This window comes from Talpa occidentalis, unplaced genomic scaffold (assembly GCF_014898055.3).
Source record: "Talpa occidentalis isolate TD23 unplaced genomic scaffold, MPIMG_talOcc4v2.1 talOcc4.5, whole genome shotgun sequence".
Lineage (NCBI taxonomy): Eukaryota > Metazoa > Chordata > Mammalia > Eulipotyphla > Talpidae > Talpa > Talpa occidentalis.
In genome coordinates this window covers 95,004,526-95,025,319 of record NW_023604861.1, presented here as the reverse complement: position 1 = coordinate 95,025,319, position 20,794 = coordinate 95,004,526, and the positions used below count along the sequence as shown (strand labels likewise).

At 45.3% G+C, this 20,794-nt stretch overlaps 1 protein-coding gene across 6 annotated transcripts in view; it reads right to left on the bottom strand.

Moving 5' to 3' along the window:
* THNSL2 (threonine synthase like 2) overlaps window positions 1–20,522 on the bottom strand; it is a 29,647-nt gene extending 9,125 nt beyond the window's left edge. For 3 of the 6 annotated variants that reach the window (XR_008554395.1, XR_008554396.1, XM_054701816.1), the window contains exons 1-8: window positions 19,898–20,175; window positions 17,044–17,278; window positions 15,636–15,830; window positions 15,096–15,248; window positions 13,985–14,215; window positions 2,959–3,107; window positions 2,728–2,853; window positions 351–502 (exon numbers count right to left, since the gene is read on the bottom strand). Coding sequence is in view for 3 of the 6 variants with exons in the window: in XM_054701816.1 (XP_054557791.1) it covers window positions 351–502; window positions 2,728–2,853; window positions 2,959–3,107; window positions 13,985–14,215; window positions 15,096–15,248; window positions 15,636–15,830; window positions 17,044–17,278; window positions 19,898–20,011 (1,355 nt within the window). In the remaining 3 variants the exon portion in view is untranslated. Of the gene's footprint in view, window positions 1–350; window positions 503–2,006; window positions 2,624–2,727; window positions 2,854–2,958; window positions 3,108–13,984; window positions 14,216–15,095; window positions 15,249–15,635; window positions 15,831–17,043; window positions 17,279–19,897; window positions 20,176–20,447 lie in introns of those variants that run through there. The other 3 variants (XR_008554397.1, XM_054701818.1, XM_054701817.1) reach the window with 3 other exon arrangements.
* Between the last annotated feature and the right edge of the window lie 272 nt (window positions 20,523–20,794).

The window sequence follows — 20,794 nt, the reverse complement described above, 5'->3', positions numbered from 1 at the left end:
GATTGAGGCAGGTAGGAGCAGGTAGAGAAGAGATAGAGTAATGGGTAAAGAAGGGGCCGGGAAGGTTAGAGGTGGGGTGGGGCACCAAAAAGAACAGGAGACGGATGTTTGGTACTTTGAACTCAGCACTGACCCCTGCCCAGCAAATTGCTCCTCCTGATGGAGGTCCAGCTCCACGAGCACCTCTCACACATGATGCCAGGGCATCTATCATGCACCCCCTCTGGGAACACAGTTCCACACTGCACTCCTTTAAGCCATTTGTTCCCAGCCTTGTCATCCCTGCCTGAGAAGAGAGGGCACCTGGAGGCAAAGAATCCCCCAATGACCCTGGCGCCTACGGCCTGTACCTGGGCTGCTGCCCGTCCATCTGCTGATAATGGCAGCTCACAGCCACGGCCGAGTGAGGGCACAGCAAGTACTGGTTCTCCTCCCAGCAGCGGCCCATGGTCTGGATGATGGCTTCATTTGATACAGACTCGGATGTGACTGCTGCGGAAAGCTGAGGGGTCCCAAGACCAGAGGGGTGGGAGTTAGGGTTATGGGGAAGTAGGGGAAAGGCCATCAAAACCCATGAAATAACATAGCCGGTTAAACACCAGAGATCCAACAAAATGTTAACATTGAACAAATCTATTCAGCTCAGATATAAATCTGGTTTTCCAGTTTTATGCTGATACATTTGAGATTCAGGTCAATTGATTAAGTTAGGATTTGGCTCATGAATCAGCAAATTAGTACACAGTCTTGTTCAACGACATGACAAAACAGAGGGTTAAGGGCATGCAGACTTTCTTGGTGCTGTGTTGGTGATGGGCTCCTTACCCATGACCCCACCCAGCACACATAGCACCCTCTCTAGGGGCCTCCCTCTACCCTCAGAAAGAAGAAGGCGCCCTTCTTGGTGCAACCTCAGTGTGGACTATTTCTCTGACCATTCTCTGAAAATGTATTGCAAGTTGACAATGTGCCAAACACCCTGCATATACTCAACTGTAGCAGAAATCACAGGTATCCTACATCATGTACAGAGCTACCTGTCTCACCAGGGTTCACAGACATCAATGAATTATTATCTTTGTATCTCCAGCACAAAGCACAGTGGATATGCAACATGAATGAATGAATGAATGAATGCTGCTCCAGCAGATGGAGTATCTTTTATGTGTACAATCAGGGAGAAAATGAAGAAATGGAGGATATGACATTTGTTTATGCATCACCTCGTTTACATGAGGAGACAGAATGTGATATCAAACCAAGCTATGAACCAAGGAAGTTGATCTTTGGTTGTATTATGATCTAAATGTTTGTGTCCCCCAAAAATTCATGTTTGAAACCCTAATCCCAAAAGAGATGGGATGATTGGGAGATTGGGAGATAATTAGGTCATATGGATGGGGCCCTCATGAATGGAATTAGTGCTTTCATGAGAAGAGGCCAGAGAGCTAGGTAATCTCTTTCTGCTGTGTGAGGACACAACGAGAAGTTGGCAGCCTGCAGCTTCTGGGGAAGTTTCCCGCACCAGAACCAGCCCAATTCTGATCTTGGAATTCTAGCCTCCAGAACCATGGTAAATGAATTTCTGTGTTTATAAACCATCTACTCTGTAGTACTTTATTAGAGCAGCCTAAGCTGAGTAAGACAGGTAGCATCCAAAGCATAGATTCTAGAAGACAGAAATTATGTCATGTAAAGGCCAGCAATAAGAACTAAGAAGACTCATCAAGCAAACAAAGATTCTCTTCAAATGGGCTGACTAGTTAGAAGGAGCAGATTTTAGGTCAACATAAGGAACTTTGCAATGATTTGAGCAGCTACATGGTAGGGAGGTCCTGGTCACTGGAATTATACACAACCTTCAAGGCCACTTGGTGGGGGAAATGTGACAGAGGAAATTGACATACGAAATCCAACCCCCCTCTCCGTTTTTGTTTTTGTTTTGTTTTTACACAAAATAGGCAACCATTAGCAATTGCATGAAAATAAAAGCAATCCTTCCCAACTAGCTTCCTGAGGAAACCATGCTGAGGAAATAAAATTTCCTCACATTGGATGAGCAAACTGACTTCCAGTTGTTGCTATTATTGGAAATCAATAATAATAAATGAATAATAGTAGTAGTTGATACAACAAGCCCTATATTGCCAGGCAGCATACCAAGTGTTTCATGGGTAGTGACTTAAATCTTCAGTGCTAAGAGAAGCCACTTTTATTATTCCCATTTTACATGTGAAGAAATTGAGTTTCAGAAACAGGTCCAGATCTTACAGTTGGTTTGGAGTTGTACTCCATCAAACTTTAAACTAATATTCTGTACAGTCTTTCCTTTTCTCAGTGGCACTCAAGAAATAGACATCCCCTTCAGGGCATCCCTGGTGGCACAAGGTGTTAAAGTCTCAGTGCTATCAAGCTATAGGCAGCCGCTGCAGCATGAGTTTGATCCCCAGCCAAGGAGCTACTCACATGGAGCAGCAGACTTTTCCTGTCTCGCCTGCTGCTCCCTTCAGCAGTGTATTTCCGTCAATCTTCTGCTCCCCACTCTGTCTCTGGTGAATCCTCTCATCCCCCACACCTCTGGCCTACATCCCAGCTCTTGTATGCATTCAGAAATAAAACAAATCTTAAAAAAAAAAAAAGAAAGAAACAGACATCTCCTTTCAACAAACAGATTTGCAACCCCAAATCTGGTTTTATGGCTGCTCTGATGTATGGGTGGTGACTGACCTTGCTATGCAGTTCCTTGGGGAGACTCAGACTTTGGGTCCTTTCAAACTGCTCCATGAGGGCTCTCGTCACCTGACAGTCAGAGTTTGATAACAGCCAGAAGATCCTCTCCATGTTGTAGGGTACCTGGGCAGAAAGACAGGATCCAGGAACCATACTGACCTCAGCCCTTGTCCAGGCTCACCCAAGAAATACGTGGGCCAGACCAGCACACCCGCCCACAGGTCCCACCTGAATGTCCATAGCTGATGCCAAGGTTGATTTGACAGCCTTGGACAGAGAGAAGTCTCCCTGCTGGATGGTCCTGTGGATGATGTCGTTGCAATTCACTGCCGCAACCAGGCGGAGGGGCAGCCCCATCTTCTGAGCAATGCACCCAGCTTAACACAAGAGAGGAGAACAATTGTTTCTTAGTCATGACACCATAAAGCACAAGCAACCAAATTAAAAATAGATAATCTGGACTATAACAAAATTAAGGAAATTTTGTGCTTTTTGAAACTTTTATGCTGAAGAGGACCCTATTAAGAAAATGAAATGGGAAAACATTTGCAAATCATATATTTGACAAATGATTTATGTCCAGAAAAATAAAGAATCATACAATTCAACAATAAGATTACAAATAACCCAATTTTAAAATGGGCAAAGGGCTTGAAAAGGCATTTCTCCATAGCAGATACACAAATGACCGAAGAACACATGGAAGAATCCTTAACATTATTAGTCTTCAGGAAAATACAAACCCAAACTACAATGACACTCAACTTTATACCCAGTAGGATGACTAGAATAAAAAGTACAGAAAATAACAAGTGTTGGGCCTCCCCGGTGGCACAGCGGTTGAGCGCTGGGTTGCGAAGCTGCCCACAGCCTTTCTGCAGCACTGGTTCGATCCCCAGCTGCTCCCCGGCCACCGGAGGAGGGTCCCACATGACGCGCAGACCTCTCCTGCCGCCCGCTGCTCCCCTCAGCAGTGTACTTCGGTCCTTCTGCCTGCTCTGCTCCCCGCTCTGGCTCTGGTGAATTCTCTCACCCTCCCGCGCTTCTGACTGTACCCAGTGCTTGTATGTATAAATAAATAAATAAATCTTCAAAAAAAAAAAAAAGGCAAAAAAAAAGAAAATAACAAGTTTTGGTGAAGCTGTGGAGAAATTCGAACACTCATTGCTAATGGAAATGTAAAATGATGCAGCAGCACTGGAAAGCAGTCTGACAGTTTGTGAATCATATAGTGATAGCGTTGCTACAAAGGAAACAGAGGGAGAAAGAGAGAAAAGGGGAGGCAGGGAGGGGAGAAGACTGTTGCTGTACCCAGATGCTGTTCTCCCTGACACCCACCACCAGGCACAGACAACATACTCACTACCATTTTGCAGAAAAGAAAATGGAGGGTCCAAGGCACTGAAATCAGCCACCAGAGCCTGCTAAGAGGACTCAACTAGATCTAAGTCCAGAGCACACACTCAGGGCCCCTGACTCGGCCCTCCTGGAACCAGCACTTTCAGGCTGCATCTCTCAGAGAGGCACAGGGGGTGGGCAGCACCCCAGTCCACCCTAATAATAGCTCTTGTTTGCTGAGAGGTGGAGGACCCACAAAGGTAATGTAGCTTCGGAAAGTTTTACATAATTCCATGAATGGTTTATCTCTGCTAAATAGGTAAGGAAAATTAGGGGTAAGCACAACACCCCACAGCATCACGTAATTTTGCAAAGTACTTTCACATTCTTATTTTACTAGATCCTCATGAAATGTTATGCTGTCATGAAATGGAGCCTCGGGGGTGCCTAGGGGCTTAAGGTCAAACATCCAGTTCCTGACTGGCAGGAATAGAAAGGCACATCCTCTGCCAGTGTTTACTTTGTGCCACGTGCTGTGATAGGCACACACAGGCTGCACAACTCCAGGTAGCATCATTCACTGGAGGACGCTGCCAACGAGGAGCATGGGGAGCTTCACCCCCTGGGTGGTGAAGAAGGCTGAGCTGTCCTTGCCAAATGCCAGTTCACCTTCCTTCAAGCCTGGATTGGTGGAAGAAGTTGAGAAGACTCCTGACCAAGATACTTTCTTTTTTTTTTGTTTATTGTTTTTTTTATAGAGGCATGTTTTTTATTTATTTATTTATTCGTTTGTTTGTTTTGTTTATACATGCACTGGGTACAGTCAGAAGCTCCTCAGGTGGCCGGGGAGCAGCCCGGGATCGAACCAGTGCCGCAGAGGCCGCGAGCAGCTTCGCAACCCAGCGCTCAACCGCTGTGCCACCGGGGAGGCCCATGACCAAGATACTTTCATGGCCGCACCTAAACCATCCATGCGCCTAACAGAAGCCGCACAGCGGAGAGAATGGGCAGAAACAGCAGTGCCCATTGGGAGGCAGCCAGAGAGCCAGTAAGGACCTGCTCCGGAGCCGCCTGCATGAGCTGCCACCCTGGCTGTGCTGCTGACCAGGGCGCAACCAAGGGTGAGCTGACAGCACCTCCATACCTCCGTTTCCTCATTAAAAAATGGAAATAGGGGCCTCCCTGGTGGCGCAGGGGTTAAAGACATAGCGCTATCAAGCTATAGGCAGCCACTGCAGCATGAGTTCAATCCCTGGCCGGCCAGGGAGCTGACCCACATGGCACAGCAGACCTCTCCTGCTTTGCCCGCTGCTCCCCTCAGCAGTGTATTCCAGTGGATCTGCCTGTTCTGTTCCCCACTCTGTGGTGAATCCTCACACCCCCCACACCTCTGGTCTACACCCCAGTTCTTATATGCATAAATAAATCTTTTTTTTTTTTTTATCTTAAATTTTATTTTTATATTCCCCCATACAATTGCAAACGCCCCATTCTGACCCCAATCCTTCCCCTCCCGCCCCCCACCCCCCAAAAAGTGTCTCTGGTTCATAGTTTTTTGTTGATTTTGATTTTCACTTTCTTATATTCATTTTCCTGGTCCCTTATTTAAGTTTTCTAGATTCCTGCTATGAGTGAGACCATCCGGTATTTTTCTTTTTCTTTCTGGCTTATTTCGCTGAGCATGATCCCTTCCAGCGCCATCCATGTTGCATAAAATTGCATGTGTTTATCTTTTTTGAATGCTGAGTAATATTCCATGGTATATATGTACCACATCTTCTTGATCCAGTCATCTACTTTTGGGCATTTGGGTTGTTTCCAAAGCTTAGCTATTGTAAACAGTGCTGCTATAAACATAGGGGTGCAGGTGCTCTTTGGAATTGATGTTTCTGTGTCCTTTGGGTAGATACCTAGGAGTGGAATTGCTGGATCATATGGAAGCTCTATGTTTAGTAGGTCCAGAAATCTCCACACAGCTCTCCATAGTGGTTGGACCAGTTTGCACTCCCACCAACAGTGCAGAAGAGTTCCTTTTTCTCCACATCCTCGCCAACATTTGTTGTTGCTAGTTTTTTTAATATGTGCCATTCTCACTGGTGTGAGATGGTATCTCATGGTAGTTTTGATTTGCATTTCCCTGATTGCAAGTGATGTTGAACATTTTTTCATATGTCTGTTGGCCATTTGCATTTCCTCTTCAGAGAAGTTTCTTTTTAGCTCTTCTGCCCATTTTTTGACTGGATTATTTTCTTTGTTGTTGCTGAGTCTCATCAGCTCTTTGCAGATTTTTGTGATCAGTCCTTTATCATTAGTGTTGGGTGCAAAAATGTTCTCCCAGTTGGTGGGGTTTCTCTTTGTTTTTGTTATTGTCTCTTTTGCTGTGCAGAAGCTCTTTAATTTGATGTAGTCCCAGCTGTTTATCTTTGTCTTCACTATCACTGCTTTGGGTGATGTGTCTGTAAAGATGTCTTTGATGTGCAAATCCCGTAGTGTTTCACCTATATTTCCTTCTATGTATTTTATGGTTTCAGGTCTTATGTCTAGTTCTTTAATCCATTTTGAGTTGATTTTTGTGTATGGTGTGAGGTAGTGGTCAAGCTTCATTCTTTTGCATGTAGCGACCCAGTTTTCCCAGCACCATTTATTGAACAAACTTTCTTTGCTCCAATGCATAGTCTTTGCTCCTTTGTCAAAGATTAGTTGACCATAAATCTGTGGGTTTATTTCTGGATTTTCTATTCGATTCCATTGGTCTGTATGTCTGTTCTTGTTCCAATACCATGCAGTTTTGATGATTATGGCTTTGTAGTATAGTTTGAAGTCTGGGAGTTTGATGCCTCCATTTCCTTCTTTTTTTTTCAGTAGAGCTTTGGCTATTCGGGGTTTTTGGTGATTCCATATGAATTTCATCAATAATTGTTCTATTTCTTTGAAGAATGCCATTGAGATTTTGATTGGAATAGCATTGAATCTGTATATTGCTTTTGGTAGGATGGCCATTTTAATAATGTTTATTCTTCCAATCCATGAGCAGGGGATGTCTTTCCATTTCTTTGTGTCTTCTTCTATTTCTTTTAACAGTGTTTTATAGTTTTCTTTGTATAGGTCCTTTACCTCTTTTGTTAGATTTATTCCCAAATATTTGATTTTTTTTGTTTCAATAATAAAAGGGGTGGTTTTTTTGATTTCTTCTTCTTCAGATTTATTGTTTGTGTATAGGAAGGCTACTGACTTTTGCGTGTTGATTTTGTATCCTGCCACTTTACTGAACTGACTGATGAGTTGAATTAGTTTTTCTGTGGAGATTTTGGGGTTCTCTATGTATATTATCATATCATCTGCAAATAGTGATAGTTTGACTTCTTCTTTTCCTATTTGGATTCCTTGGATGTCTTTCTCTTGTCTTATTGCTCTGGCTAGGACTTCCAGTATTATATTGAAAAGCAGTGGTGAGAGTGGACATCCTTGTCTTGTTCCAGATCTTAATGGAATTGCTTTCAGCTTTTCACCATTGAGAATGATACTGGCTGTTGGCTTCTCATAGATGGCCTTTATGATGTTGAGGTATGTTCCTTGTATCCCAAGAATTTCAAGGGCTTTTATCATGAATGGGTGTTGCACTTTGTCGAAAGCTTTCTCAGCATCTATTGATATTATCATATGGTTTTTATATTTCTTTTTGTTGATGTGTTGGATAACGTTGATTGATTTTCGGATGTTAAACCATCCTTGTGCCCCTGGAATGAATCCAACTTGGTCGTGGTGAATTATCTTATGGATACATTGTTGGATTCTGATAGCTAAAATTTTATTGAGGATTTTTGCATCAGTGTTCATTAGGGAGATTGGCCTATAGTTTTCCTTTTTTGTGTTGTCCTTATTCGGTTTTGGTATTAGTGTAATATTGGCTTCATAGAACGTGTTTGGTATTGTCCCTTCCTTCTCAATTTTTTGGAAGAGTTTGTGAAGGATAGGCACTAATTCGTCTCTGAATGTTTGGTAGAATTCATTTGTAAATCCATCAGGTCCTGGGCTTTTGTTTTTGGGGAGGTTTTTGATTACCATTTCAATTTCGCTGCTTGTAATTGGTCTGTTTAGGTGTTCTATTTCTTCTTTATCTAGCTTTGGGTGATTGTAGAGTTGTAGGAATTTGTCCATCTCCTCTAGATTGTTGAACTTGTTTCCATATAACTGTTCATAGTAGTTACTGATTATTCTTTTGATTTCTGCTGTGTCCGTTGTGATTTCTCCTCTTTCATTTATGATCCTGTGTATTTGTGCTTTCTCCCTTTTTTCCTTTGTGAGCCTGGCTAGGGGTTTGTCTATTTTATTTATTTTTTCAAAGAACCAGCTCTTAGTTTCATTGATCTTTTGGATTGTTTTTTTAGTTTCAATTTCATTTATTTCTGCTTTGGTTTTTATTATTTCTTTTCTTCTACTGGATTTGGGGTTTTTTTGTTGTTCTTTTTGTAGATCTTTGAGCTTCGAGATTAGGTTGTTTCTTTGAGTTCTTTCTTGTTTTTTGATGTGAGCTTCTATTGCTATATATTTTCCTCTTATTACTGCTTTTGCTGCATCCCATACATTTAGGATATTGGTGTCCTCCTTGTCATTCAATTCAAAGAATTTTTTAATTTCTTCTTTGATCTCCTCATTAGTCCAGTGGTCTTCCAGTAGTGTGGCTTTTAATCTCCATGAGGTAGGATAGTTCCTTGCCTTCTTTTTATGATTTATTTCTAGTTTGATGCATTCGTGGTCAGAAAAGATGGTTGGTATGATTTCAATCTTGGTGTATCTGTTGATGTTTGTCTTGTGCCCCAGTATGTGATCGATCCTGGAGAATGATCCGTGTGCGCTTGAGAAAAATGTGTACTCCGTTTTTTTTGGGTTTAGTGTTCTATAGATGTCTGTTAAGCCCAAATGCTCTAGGTCCTTATTTAGAGCTTTAGTTTCTTTACTTATTTTTTGTCTTGTTGATCTATCCATTGTTGATAGTGGTGTGTTGAAGTCTCCCACTACGTATGTGTTTTCTCTGATGTCTGTTTTCAGAGAGGACAACAGTTGTCTGATATATTTTGGTGCTCTTTTGTTTGGTGAGTATATGTTAATGAGTGTTATTTCTTCTTGAAGTATTGTCCCCTTAATCATAATGTAGTGACCATTGGGGTCTCTTTTTATTTTTTTGAGTTTGAAGTCTGTTTTATCTGATATAAGTATAGCTGTTCCTGCTTTCTTTTTTGGCCCATTTGCTTGTAGGATTGTTTTCCATCCTTTGACTTTGAGCCTATTTTTATCTTTTGTAGCTAAATGTGTTTCCTGGAGACAGCAAAAGGTTGGGTTTTGTTTCTTAATCCAGGCTGCAACTCTGTGTCTTTTTATTGAAGAGTTTAGTCCATTTACATTTAGAGTTAATATTGATATGTTAGCATCTGTATTTGCCATTATGTTTGTCTTTCCTTTGATTTTATTTATTCTTTTAATAACTTTTTTTTTTTTTTTTTTGGTCTTCTTTCGTTGTTATTCGTCCCTCTGAGGTTCTGGCTTTAGGATTCCTTGTAGTATTTTTTGGAGTGGGGGTTTATTCGTAATGAAATTCCGGAGTTTCTCTTTGTCTGGGAAGGTCCATATTCTTTCTTCATGGAGGAAAGAGAGCTTTGCGGGATAGAGTATTCTTGGTTGGCATCTGTTTTCTTGGAGTCTGTTGACTATGTCCCTCCACTCTCTCCTTGCCCGTAGTGTTTCTTCAGAGAAGTCTGATGTCAGCCTGATTGGTTTTCCTTTGAATGTTATCTGTTTCTTCCCTCTTGTCAGCTTCATTATTTTTTCCTTGTCCTGGATTCTTGGGAGCTTTACTATTATGTGTCTTGCTGTGTTTTTCCTTTCGTCGTGGAAGTTTGGTGTTCTTCTTGCTTCTTGTATATCAATTTTCAGCTCCTTCTTCTCATTTGGGAAGTTCTCTTCAATTATATCCATGAATATTTTCTCTGTTCCTACATCTCTCTCCTCTCCTTCTGGAATTCCTATAACTCTTATATTTCCTTTCCTCATGGAGTCAGATAGTTCTCGAAGTCTTTCTTCATTCTTTTTCCTTCGTACTTCTCTTTCCTTTTCTGTTTTGGTTCTTTTTATTTCTGTGTCTTCAAGAGAACTTATTCATTCTTCCATTTCATCTATTCTGCTTTCCTTGCTTTTCCCGGAGTTCTTTAGTTCCTCCATTAATTCTTTGATCTCCTGCATTTCTTTTACTTCCCTCTTTAGGGACTCAATTTCATTCTTCTGACCATTGTTTTCCCTCTTTAGGGACTCAATTTCCTTCTTCTGATCTATCACTTTTTTAATCATGGCAATTTTAAATTCTCTTTCTGGAAGGCTCAGAAGTTCTTCCAAGTTGCTGTCGTTGCAATCTGGGGAGTGGTTTTCTTTTTGTGGTGTGCTTCTTTCCTGAGGAGTTGTTAGGTTGCGTGTGGTTCTTCTACTCCCTACTGTCTGTTTTCTAATTTGTCGTATGCGTTGGGACACTGTGATGCTCGGACTGACTGGCATCTTGGGTGAACTTCTCCGCTCCCCTCTGGCTCTTCCAGGAGCCATCTCTGCCTTCTGGGGGAGCTTTCTGCTGGTTTTAGGCAGTTTTTACTGAAGAAATGTCCCTTTTCTCAAATGGCGAAGCGGGATGCAGTCCCTGCGCCTCCGGTTTCAGGCACACTCTTCTGCGCACCCGGTCTGCCCCGGACGTGGGTGCCTGCTCCCTCTGTGGGCTCAGACTGCTGGTCGTAAGGGGTCTGGCGTGGAATAACTTCCCGGCTGGCCACTGCAGAAGCCTTCTGCCCTTTTCAAGCAGTCTTAAGAAATTTCCTGTTCTATGGGGTGTTTGTGACTTTTTTTTTCCTGGTCACTAGGTGGCGCCAGAGATCTCTCCTATTGTCCTTGGGGGGCTGTTTTTCGTCCCCCCCCACCCCGTGGGACAGGGAACAGAGCGGGAATGGTAGGGTACACCTCAACAGCTTTGGGGTGCTGTGTCTGCCTTGTGCCCCACCGTCGTGGAGAACCCACGCCCCGAATTTTCGTGCCCCGGGTCTCAGTTCAAAGCCCTCAGTTCCAGGACGCGGGCTGTAGCCCAGTTCAGTGGCGCGGGAATGGCGCCTTTTGCACAGCTCCCGTGCCTGGGCGCCTGGTTCCTGCTCACTCAGGGAGGGACCTTCACCTCAGTGAGGACCTCCGCGCGTCTCCCCGCAAGCCTAGGTCGTCTCCCCGCAAGCCTAGGTTGCAGGCGCGGGTTTCAAGCTCGCGGAGCGCGCCCCTTTCCGCGCCAGCTTACCGGCAGCCCGGGCTGTGTGCGTGTCTCCAGGGGTCTTTGTTCTTCTCTAATGGCGCCCGGAGCCGTTCGCTCACCGCCGCGGCGGATCCTGCAGGGTTCGCCTCAGCTCCCGTTCACGGGGTGTGGTGGCTGCCATAGTTCCTTTCCACGCACAGTCCCGCTTGCTGCGTAGTTTGTTCTTGTTTGTTGTTTTGGTTTGTTGTTTTCCTCCTCTCTGCCGGTCGGAGAGTGCCGCCTCTGTGGGCAGGGGAGGGGAGCAGGGTTCTGCGCTTCCCTCCCTTCTGGTCCTCTTTTATGGCCACTTTCTTCTTCGGGTAGTTTGCTGGAGTCACCCGTTTATCTTCCGTGTCCCAGTTCTCACTGGGACCTGCCGCTTTTCCTCCCTATTAACTTTTTTTAATGGGAGATCTTACTCGCAGCGTCTCCTCGCCTCCATGTTGCTCCGCCCCCTCGCATAAATAAATCTTTAAAAAAAATGGGAATAACATCCTCCTCATAGCACAAGATAAATGGGTTGATATGTGAAAGGCACTCAGCAGTGCTTGATGCATAGGTAAGTGATTGATCAATGTGAATTATTCTTATAAAAAACCAATTACAATGCCACCCAGCTATATAGCACTTTATCCTTACAAAGTTCATACACATATAAAAATCAGATTGTGCCTCAAAGCAGTTCTGAAAACTATGATAAGCTGCCCAATCTCCCTTTCACAGCTGGGAGCTGAGTCTTTGGAACAGCGTCCCATAGCCACCAGGCTAGTAAAGAGCAGAACTGATGCCAGAACCCTAAGTCCAGATTTCCTTCCACCTCACAGTCTCTGGGCATCTGGGCATGTAGGAGTGGGAACATTTGCTAGAAGAGCCTCTTGCCCTCATAGCAGACAACCGGTAAAGGCTGGGAGTAAAGTCCATATTTCTGGAAGAGGGCACTGCCAGCCGGGCACAGCAGCTGCACCTTGACCCCACTTTGCACACTCTGCTGAGCAACACCTCAGGTCAGGCTGCTGGAGTTCACCCAGGTTAACTCAAACTCCCTCTGCAGCAAGAGCCAGGCGTCCCTAGAGGGCGTTAGGGGAAGATTTCAGGGAGCTTCTTGTGGGGAGTTGCCCATCAACTTTTTTTTTTTTAATATTTTATTTTATATAATTCTTTTTTTTTTGTTTTTTGTGGGACCCTCGCCGGTGGCTGGGGATCAAACTGGCGCTGCAGAGGCTGCGGGCAGCCTCGCAACCCAGGCTCAATCGCTGCGCCACCAGGGGAGGCCCTATTTTATATAATTCTTAGATCATTTTTCATTTTTGCACAATGTATGCATTTTCATTTTGGTTATATTCCCCATACAATTGTACCCCCTCCCTTATTTTGACCCTAATCCTTCCTCTCCCCACCCCTCACCCCCAGTGAGTCTATAAACCAGTGTGTCTCTGGTTTATAGTTGCTTGTTGATTTTGATTTTTACTTTGTATTAATTAGTCTTTTTCCTGGTCCCTTATTTAGGTTTTCTAAATTCCTGCTATGAGTGAGACCATCTGGTATTTTTCTTTTTCTTTCTGACTTATTTCACTGAGCATGATCCCTTCTAGCTCCATCCATGTTGCTGCAAACTGCATGTGTTTATCTTTTTTGATTGCTGAGTAATATTCCATCGTGTATATATACCTCATCTTCTTGATCCAGTCATCTATTTTTGGGCATTTGGGTTGTTTCCATAGCTTAGCTATTGTAAATAGTGCTGCTATAAACATAAGGGTGCAGGTGCCCTTTGGAATTAATGTTTCTGTGTCATTTGGGTGAATACCTAGGAGTGGAATTGCTGGATCATATGGAAGCTCTATCTTACACAGCTCTCCATAGTGGTTGGACCAGTTTGCACTGGTTCTCGCCAACATTTGTTGTTGCTGTTTTTTTTAATATATGTGCCATTCTCACTGGTGTAAGATGGTATCTCATTGTATTTTTGATTTGCATTTCCCTGATATGCACTGGAGCAAAGAAAGGTTGTTCAATAAATGGTGCTGGGAAAACTGGGTCGCTACATGCAAAAGAATGAAGCTTGACTACTACCTCACACCATGCACAAAAACCAACTCAAAATGGATTAAAAAACTAGACATAAGACCTGAAACCATAAAACACATAGAAGGAAATATAGGCGAAACACTAAATGACATGCACCTCAAAGACATCTTTACAGACACATCACCCAAAGCAGTGATAGTAAAGGCAAAGATAAACAGCTGAGACTACATCAAATTAAAGAGCTTCTGCACAGCAAAAGAGACATTAACCAAAACAAAGAGAAACCCCACCAACTGGGAGAACATTTTTGTATACAACACTAATGATAAAGGACTGATCACAAAAATCTACAAAGAGCTGATGAGACTCAACAAATACAAAGAAAATAATCCAGTCAAAAATGGGCAGAAGAGCTAAAAAGAAACTTCTCTGAAGAGGAAATGCAAATGGCCAACGGGCATAGGAAAAAATGCCCATCAACTTTTATCTTTGTCCTCGCAGTTGCACCCAAAGGGCAGCATAAAGACAGGCTCACGGGTATCTTCCAGAAAGCCCATTTCCACCCATGGGCCTCCTTACCTGCAAGGTTACCAGCAGCCCCCGTTGGTACAACCACCTCCACAGCGGGCAGCGGGTGTGTGTCCATGGAAGGTGCACACTGGAAGTAAGCGTAGAAGTAGTGGGCCATTTGCACAAGGACCCGGGACCAGTTGATTGAATTCAGGCTCATCAGATTGTGCTTCCTGACGAAAGCAGTGTCAGCAAACACAGCCTTGATTGGCTCATCAAGCTCATCGCTGTTTCCCTCCACTGTGGGAAGAGAGTTAAGGGCAGCTTTTAGAAGCACCAAGAACCCATGGTTTCAGCACTTGCCACACCCCCCACCCCATAACCCCTCGTGCTGGGACCTTCACTCAGCCAGCCTTTCTTTCTTTATTCCCACCTGTCTTGCCCTGGCTTTCTTGACTCAAAATTAAGTTCCTCAAAGATAGAAGCCATGTTTTATATTCTTATGGTCATATTTCCAAAGTTTCTACCATTATATAAAATAATATATAGAATGTCAGCTTTCTGGTATGTTGGGGAAAGGATTCCTCTTTGCATTACATGACTATCTCCCCCACTCTGTAAAGGATGGCTTATCAGACTGTGAGGTGGGGAGAGGCTGGTGCCCTCTCAGGCTCTAGGGGGACTGTTGCTATTGCTTGCGATCTTCAATTCTTCCCGCACTTCTGTACTAAAGCATTTCTTTTAACTGTCCATGTGACCCATTTCTTAGGACAATTAACATGTGTATGCCCTTTAAACTTCAGTGCCCCAGGAAGAAACTTGGCTCAGATGATGGCTCTGGGAGGCTGACTATGAGCAAGGCACAGCGGGGGACTGCACAGAGCTGGCATTCTTTGGGATATGGTTTGAAGCTTGCCCTGCTTAGGTTGCACTGTCAGTGCTGGTTTATGCCTCTGTCACCTCAATAGTTTATGATTACTGTGTAGCCAAGGGCCAGCCCAGGCCTAAGCCAAGGCACATACCAGCCTCGAAACATGAATGATGAAAGAAGGGAGGGAGAAAGAGGAGGAGGCAGGATGGTCAGTTAGTCAACTGATTAGTTTCCTTCCAGCCACCACCCAAAACAGACACACTCGATGCAGTGCTATGCTGTCCCTGGAGCCGGGGTCCCAGCTCCCACCTCCAAACACATGGACATTCTCCCTCAGCACCGTTGTCATCTGCAGCTCCTGGATCCTTGAACAGTGACCCTTGGGCAGCAGAACAATAATGTCCACATTCTTGGCCCCCTGAACACTCTCAATGGCAGCACTCCCTGTGTCCCCAGAAGTTCCTGGATGGGAAGAAAAGAGAACCCGTTCTGTAGAACAAGGGAGATGGAAAAAGAAAGAAATGGCCCCTCAAGCATTATTGCCAAATAAGGCACTATCTACTAGAGACAGTTTTTTTGTAGGGTAGGAAGTCAGTACTTAAGCCAGAGTCCATGAGCCTCCAAGAGAGCCATGGACAGAACTCAGGCACCTGTGAATTCGGTACCATATAATCTTACACATTTAAGAGTACTATTCTGGAAAGGTTCCATAGCATCTAACAGACTGTCAATAAAAATTACGAAGGCCCAGGTAACACTCCTGAGAGGTGTCAATGGAGAACATTCCACGGAAGGACACCCAGAAATGAGGGCGCCGAAGGGCTTCAGTGCTCACGTCACAACACACACCTACCACCACGGTGACATGCTTCCCCCTTTTCTCTAGAAAGTACTGCAGGAACTGTGCTGTGCAGCACAGGGACAGGTCCTTAAACGCATATGTCGCCCCATGCCACAGCTCCAGCACGTTCAGCCCGTCCCGCAACCTGGACAGATGCACCACCTCTCTATGGCGGAATCTGCTAAAGGCCCGGTGGATCAGATCTGTAAGGGAAGGAGGGTTGGACAGCAGGTGAAGGGTGTTATCTCTTCCTTCAAGTCTCTCTCAGTCTCTTTACACTTTTGAATTTGAAGTTTCTATCTCCTGCTACCAGATAAAAAAACCAGAAATTTTTATCCTAAACACCACCATGTATGAACATAATTGTATAATCCTAGACAAGTCTGAAAAGACATTAAACTAATTGCTCAGATTCCTCATGGGGATCCTCCAGAGAGCAAAACTGCTGCTGTTAGATGTTCACTTTTTACTTTATAAAGTTCTTCATTGTTTGGATTTCATGTGAGCATGTTTCTTATTAGAGGTTCAATGAAACAGTTATGCAACAAACAAATCAATGTCTTATCTCTTCTACATTCCCTGCCCAAAGATAAGAAGTTGTTTGGTTTTTTGCATTACTTAATCTCACACCTGTGATGCCAAAACCTTGGGGTGGCTTACATACAATCCTACCTAAGGCAGGCAGGATTGGCAGAGCAATCACCTAGGATTTTCTTAAAATGCCAATTCTGTTTCAGTAGGTCTGAGCGAGTCTGAGATTGCTAAGTGCTGGGCAACGCAATCAGTGCTGTCAATTGATCACATTCTCCTTTTCGGCCCCAGCTCTCACCATCACATCATGGATTATATTATATATTTAATCCATGGGCCAACAGAATGCGAATTATCTGGATACTTGATATGAGTGCAGAATTCTCAGGCACACCCCAGACCTTCTGAATCAGAATCGGATTTTAAGAAGACTCCCAGGGGGAATCCATAGGTACATTACAGTTTGAGACCAAACAGTCCAGGAGCCAGAGTTCCTTACCACCTAAGGAAATAACCCAGCAATCAGAGGGGCTGGTTGCTTTACACACAGGAAGGAAAATCCTAACATGCAAACAGCTTGAGATGATGGTGAAATTCCTAGCCTGAGAAAGTTGTGTTTTTGTTTTGTTTTTTTTTTTAAATAAACTAAAGGAAAAAAATTGTCTCTAGTTTCACTTTGGCACTCATTGGAGGTGGGAAATCGTATAGATACGTTCTTTGGGGCTATTTCCAATTCTGGAATTCCAGAGTCTGGAGGGAAAAGCACCAAATTTAGGAAATGTGACTACAGACATCTTGGGGGTTTAGTGGTAGATTTGCAACCCTTTGGGAGGCTGGGCTGGCAAGGGAAGTGGTGGAAGAGCTGGGAGGTAAGGAGGTGCTCACCATTTAAGTCGTCTCTTGGAATGAGCTCAGGGCCAATAAAGAGGGTGCACAGCTCCTTCACCAGCCCTGGATAGGAGAGCGTGCTCCACTGGCGAAGGGTCTCTCCATCCAGCTGCGGGAGCTCTTCAGGCATGAAGAGGCCCCCATCAGGTGCATAGCCAGAGAAGAGGGCCCCCTCAAAGTCGACCCGTGGGGTCATCCCCCTAGTGCTGATGTACCACATGATCCTGGAGGCCTGCAGAGGGGACAGTCCCAGAGGCATCTGGTCTCAAGCTCAGCATTCCACAGGGCACAGCTCAAGTATACACAGTCCCCCCAGCTAGTCCCTGGACCACCACTCATTGGGGTAAGTGCCCCAGATTAGGAGACCAAACACTGTCTCGACTCTTATGCCACCTTCACCTGGGATTGTGCAAATAAATGATGACCCCTCCAATCAAAAGGAGGCAGCTCTTCTGACTGATGCCTTCAGGAGAGGGGGTACCAGAGCATATGCTGGAAGAGAAGAAATTTGGTCCTCACTAGTGAGAAAGAAGGATTTCAGGGTGGGGAAACACAATAACAACAGGCGACAGCCCTTTAGATGCTGCTCTCGACAAGGAATGGACCTTCACACTTGGTCATACATCCTTCTGAGAGATGTCTGGGTCCATTTGTACTAAAAAATATAACCACCTTCAATGGTTATTTAGCAAAATAACCTAATGTTTCTCTACTCTACTGGTTGTCTGAGTCAACATTGGAGATTTAAAAAAATACCCCTATCTGAGTCAATTAAGTTAGGCTTTCTACACAAGAGACTCCTCATGTGAGTCTAATGCACAGCCAAATTTCAGAATGGGGTGACCAACTCACCCGGGTTCCTGATTTTTTAATTCAATGTCCCATTTCCCTGGTAATCCTTCTGTAGGGCACAGTGGGATGGTTGGTCATCCAAGTTGAAAACAGGACCCTGCCTCTCGTCCTAATCCCAGAGAGTGCTTCAAACTGCCCTTAATGCCCTCTAGCCACGCTAAACTGCCCTTAATGCCCTCTAGCCATGCTACTTGGCCCTGTGTGGAAGCAGAGCTCTCTCATTGAGCCTTCAGGGGTGGGGTGGGGAGTAGATGACCCTAGGCCTAACTTAGGTCACACTCTACATCAGTTAGGTCTCCAGGTGCCATGTCAAGCAGCTGAGCTTGAGCTCTGGACACCTTTCTCTGGATCATGGTGGGAAACTCAGTTTCTCCAGTTTAAAAGCCCTTTGAGCATGAATTTGGTTAGACATAGCTCTCAGCACCAACTTGGACTCATTTTTTTTGCCAGCGCCAGAAGGGAACTCCTGCCCCCTGGGCCAAAGCCATCTGAGCTTTCCAACCTATAAAAAGGCTAAGAAATAGTATTAACATGTGGAATTCTGGTCTCTTAGACTTTGGATCTGACACTTCCAAGTCCAGTGGGAGTCCTGTCTGTGCTGCCACAGACTACTCCCATGAATGCCTACAGATAAGCCCATCCAACTAAGAGACAGACAAGTTTAAATCAGAAATCTTTTTAAAGAGAAAGTGGATGCTATAATAATTATTCTGGGACATTGGGTAAACCCAGTTTGTCTCAAGCAAACTGGGACATGTGGTCATCTTCCATAGGGGTGCATGTCAAAGAAATGAAATCAGGTTAACTCCAAAAGTCAATTGCAGCAGATTAGCAAAGCAGGCCCAGTGTTTCACAAAACAAAACAGAGTAGGGGACTTGAGGAATAGCAGTGCCTCTAATAAAGGTAGGAGTTTCTGAAACCTTGTAGCAAGAATTAGAGCCATACAAACTGCCAAAGCTGTGGAGTTCCAAGCAGAGGATCCTACCCAGGTACTTTAGAGAGTGGGATTAAAGGAGGGGAGTCCACTGAGCTGCTAAAGAAGGTACAGCAGATGTGAAGGCAGGGGCAAGTTACAGAGAGCAGCAAAAGAAAACATTTCTGGAATGCCCAGCCCTGGTGGGATGGACCACATCACAACTGGGGCACTGGACTCTGATCTGGGTTCCCCACTTGAAGGAGGATGTGGACACACTGGCCCAGGAGAAAGGAGAGGACCTAACACCCGACTCACCACATACCAACCTAAGGACCTGGAATGATAGCGCACAGGTGACTGTCTTGCTCCGGAGGGACTGCCCTCCTGTTTAATAACCCCAGGGCTCAGCATTCAGGCAGCAGGGCAAAGCTATACAGAATATACTTAACTGGGTTCCATGTCAGGTCAACCAAACAGAGAAGCTGAGTAGAATTAACTATTACAGAAGGTGGTAAAGTTGAGGAAGAAAACCCAGCACTTTTGTGGACTGTTGTATGGGGGGGTGCCAAGCATCCATGGGGGATGAACTCAGTGATCTCTGGTGTGGAAGATTCTATCACTTGCCCTTTTAACGCCTCTGAACCCAATTTCAGATTGGATTTGGATCAGAAAAACTGACCAATAACCTGGACAAGTAAATGGAAAGTAGGGGCCTCCCTGGTAGTTCAAGAGGTTAAGACGCAGCACTATGAAGCTGTTCACAGCCAGTTCCATCTCTGGCAGGCCAGGGAGGTGACCCACATGGAACAGCAGACCTCTTCTGACTCGCCTGCGGCTCCCCTCAGCAGCGTATTTCAATACATCTGCCTCATCTGCTCTCCACTCTGTCTCTGCTGAATCCTCTCACCCCCAGGCATCTCTGGCCCTCATTCCAGTTCTTACATGCATAAATAAATAAATCTTTAAAAAAAAAGGGGGGGGGGACATGGAAAGCAGGAGAGCAAACTTTTCAAAAGGGCTCCTCTGGGTGGCTCAGGGACTGAGATTTTCCGCGGTGTAGGGCAGGGCAGAAGTCCGCTGACCTGGGCGAACATCGCAGCTCTCAGAAGCTGGCCCAGGGCAGACCCCTGCTCTAAGATCACGGGCACTGTCCTCCAGCTAACCAGGCCCTGGGTCACAGAAGGAAGTTTTGACATGGTCTGCAGGATAAGGCTCCACTTCCAACCTCTTCCAAAAACACCGCAGATTTCTCAATTTGGGGCCACTCTGAGCACTGCAGATACCCCGCAGAAGCGGCAAAGCAGCTAAAACACTCAACCCTCCGAGGTCCCTCCAAGGGGAGCTCCAGAGTTAGACATTACAGAAGGGGGTGCACAGGGCAACCCAGCCTCGCTGAAGTCAGGGTTGCGCGAGAAGACGAGAAGTTCCAGAGCTCGGAAATATAGCTACGGATTACCCGGCGGAGGGCGCCGCGCTCGCGGGGCGGGGAGCCCGGGCCGGTGCGCGCGGCTGGACGGCTCGGCCTCGGGTGGGCTGTCACCGCCCCGAGCGAGCGGAGCCCGGGTCACGGGATCGGCTAGTCTGGGATCGGGGAGCCTGAGGGTCTGCCCGGGCCGGGCTGGGGGCGGTTACCGGGTCCGGGGAGCGGGGCGGCAGCGGGGCGCCCCAGGAGGTTCCGGGCTCCAGACGCGCGCACGGAGCACCGCGCAAGGCAGACTTCCGGCGGGGAGGGAGAGAGCCAGGAGGCCAGGGAGCGGGCAGGCGGGGAGGGAGCTGGGCAGACGGAGAGCAGGGGGCTGAGGGTGGAAGAAAGCGATCTGGAAGAAGTGGAGGAGGGAGCCAAAGGGAATGATAAGGACAGAGAAACCATTCATTCCTCTCTTGGGTGTTTTCTAAGTGCACTTTCTAAGCACTTTATTCATATTCGTACGTCACTGCGGTCCTGGGAGACTTAAGTACCACCGAACATTTTTCAGATA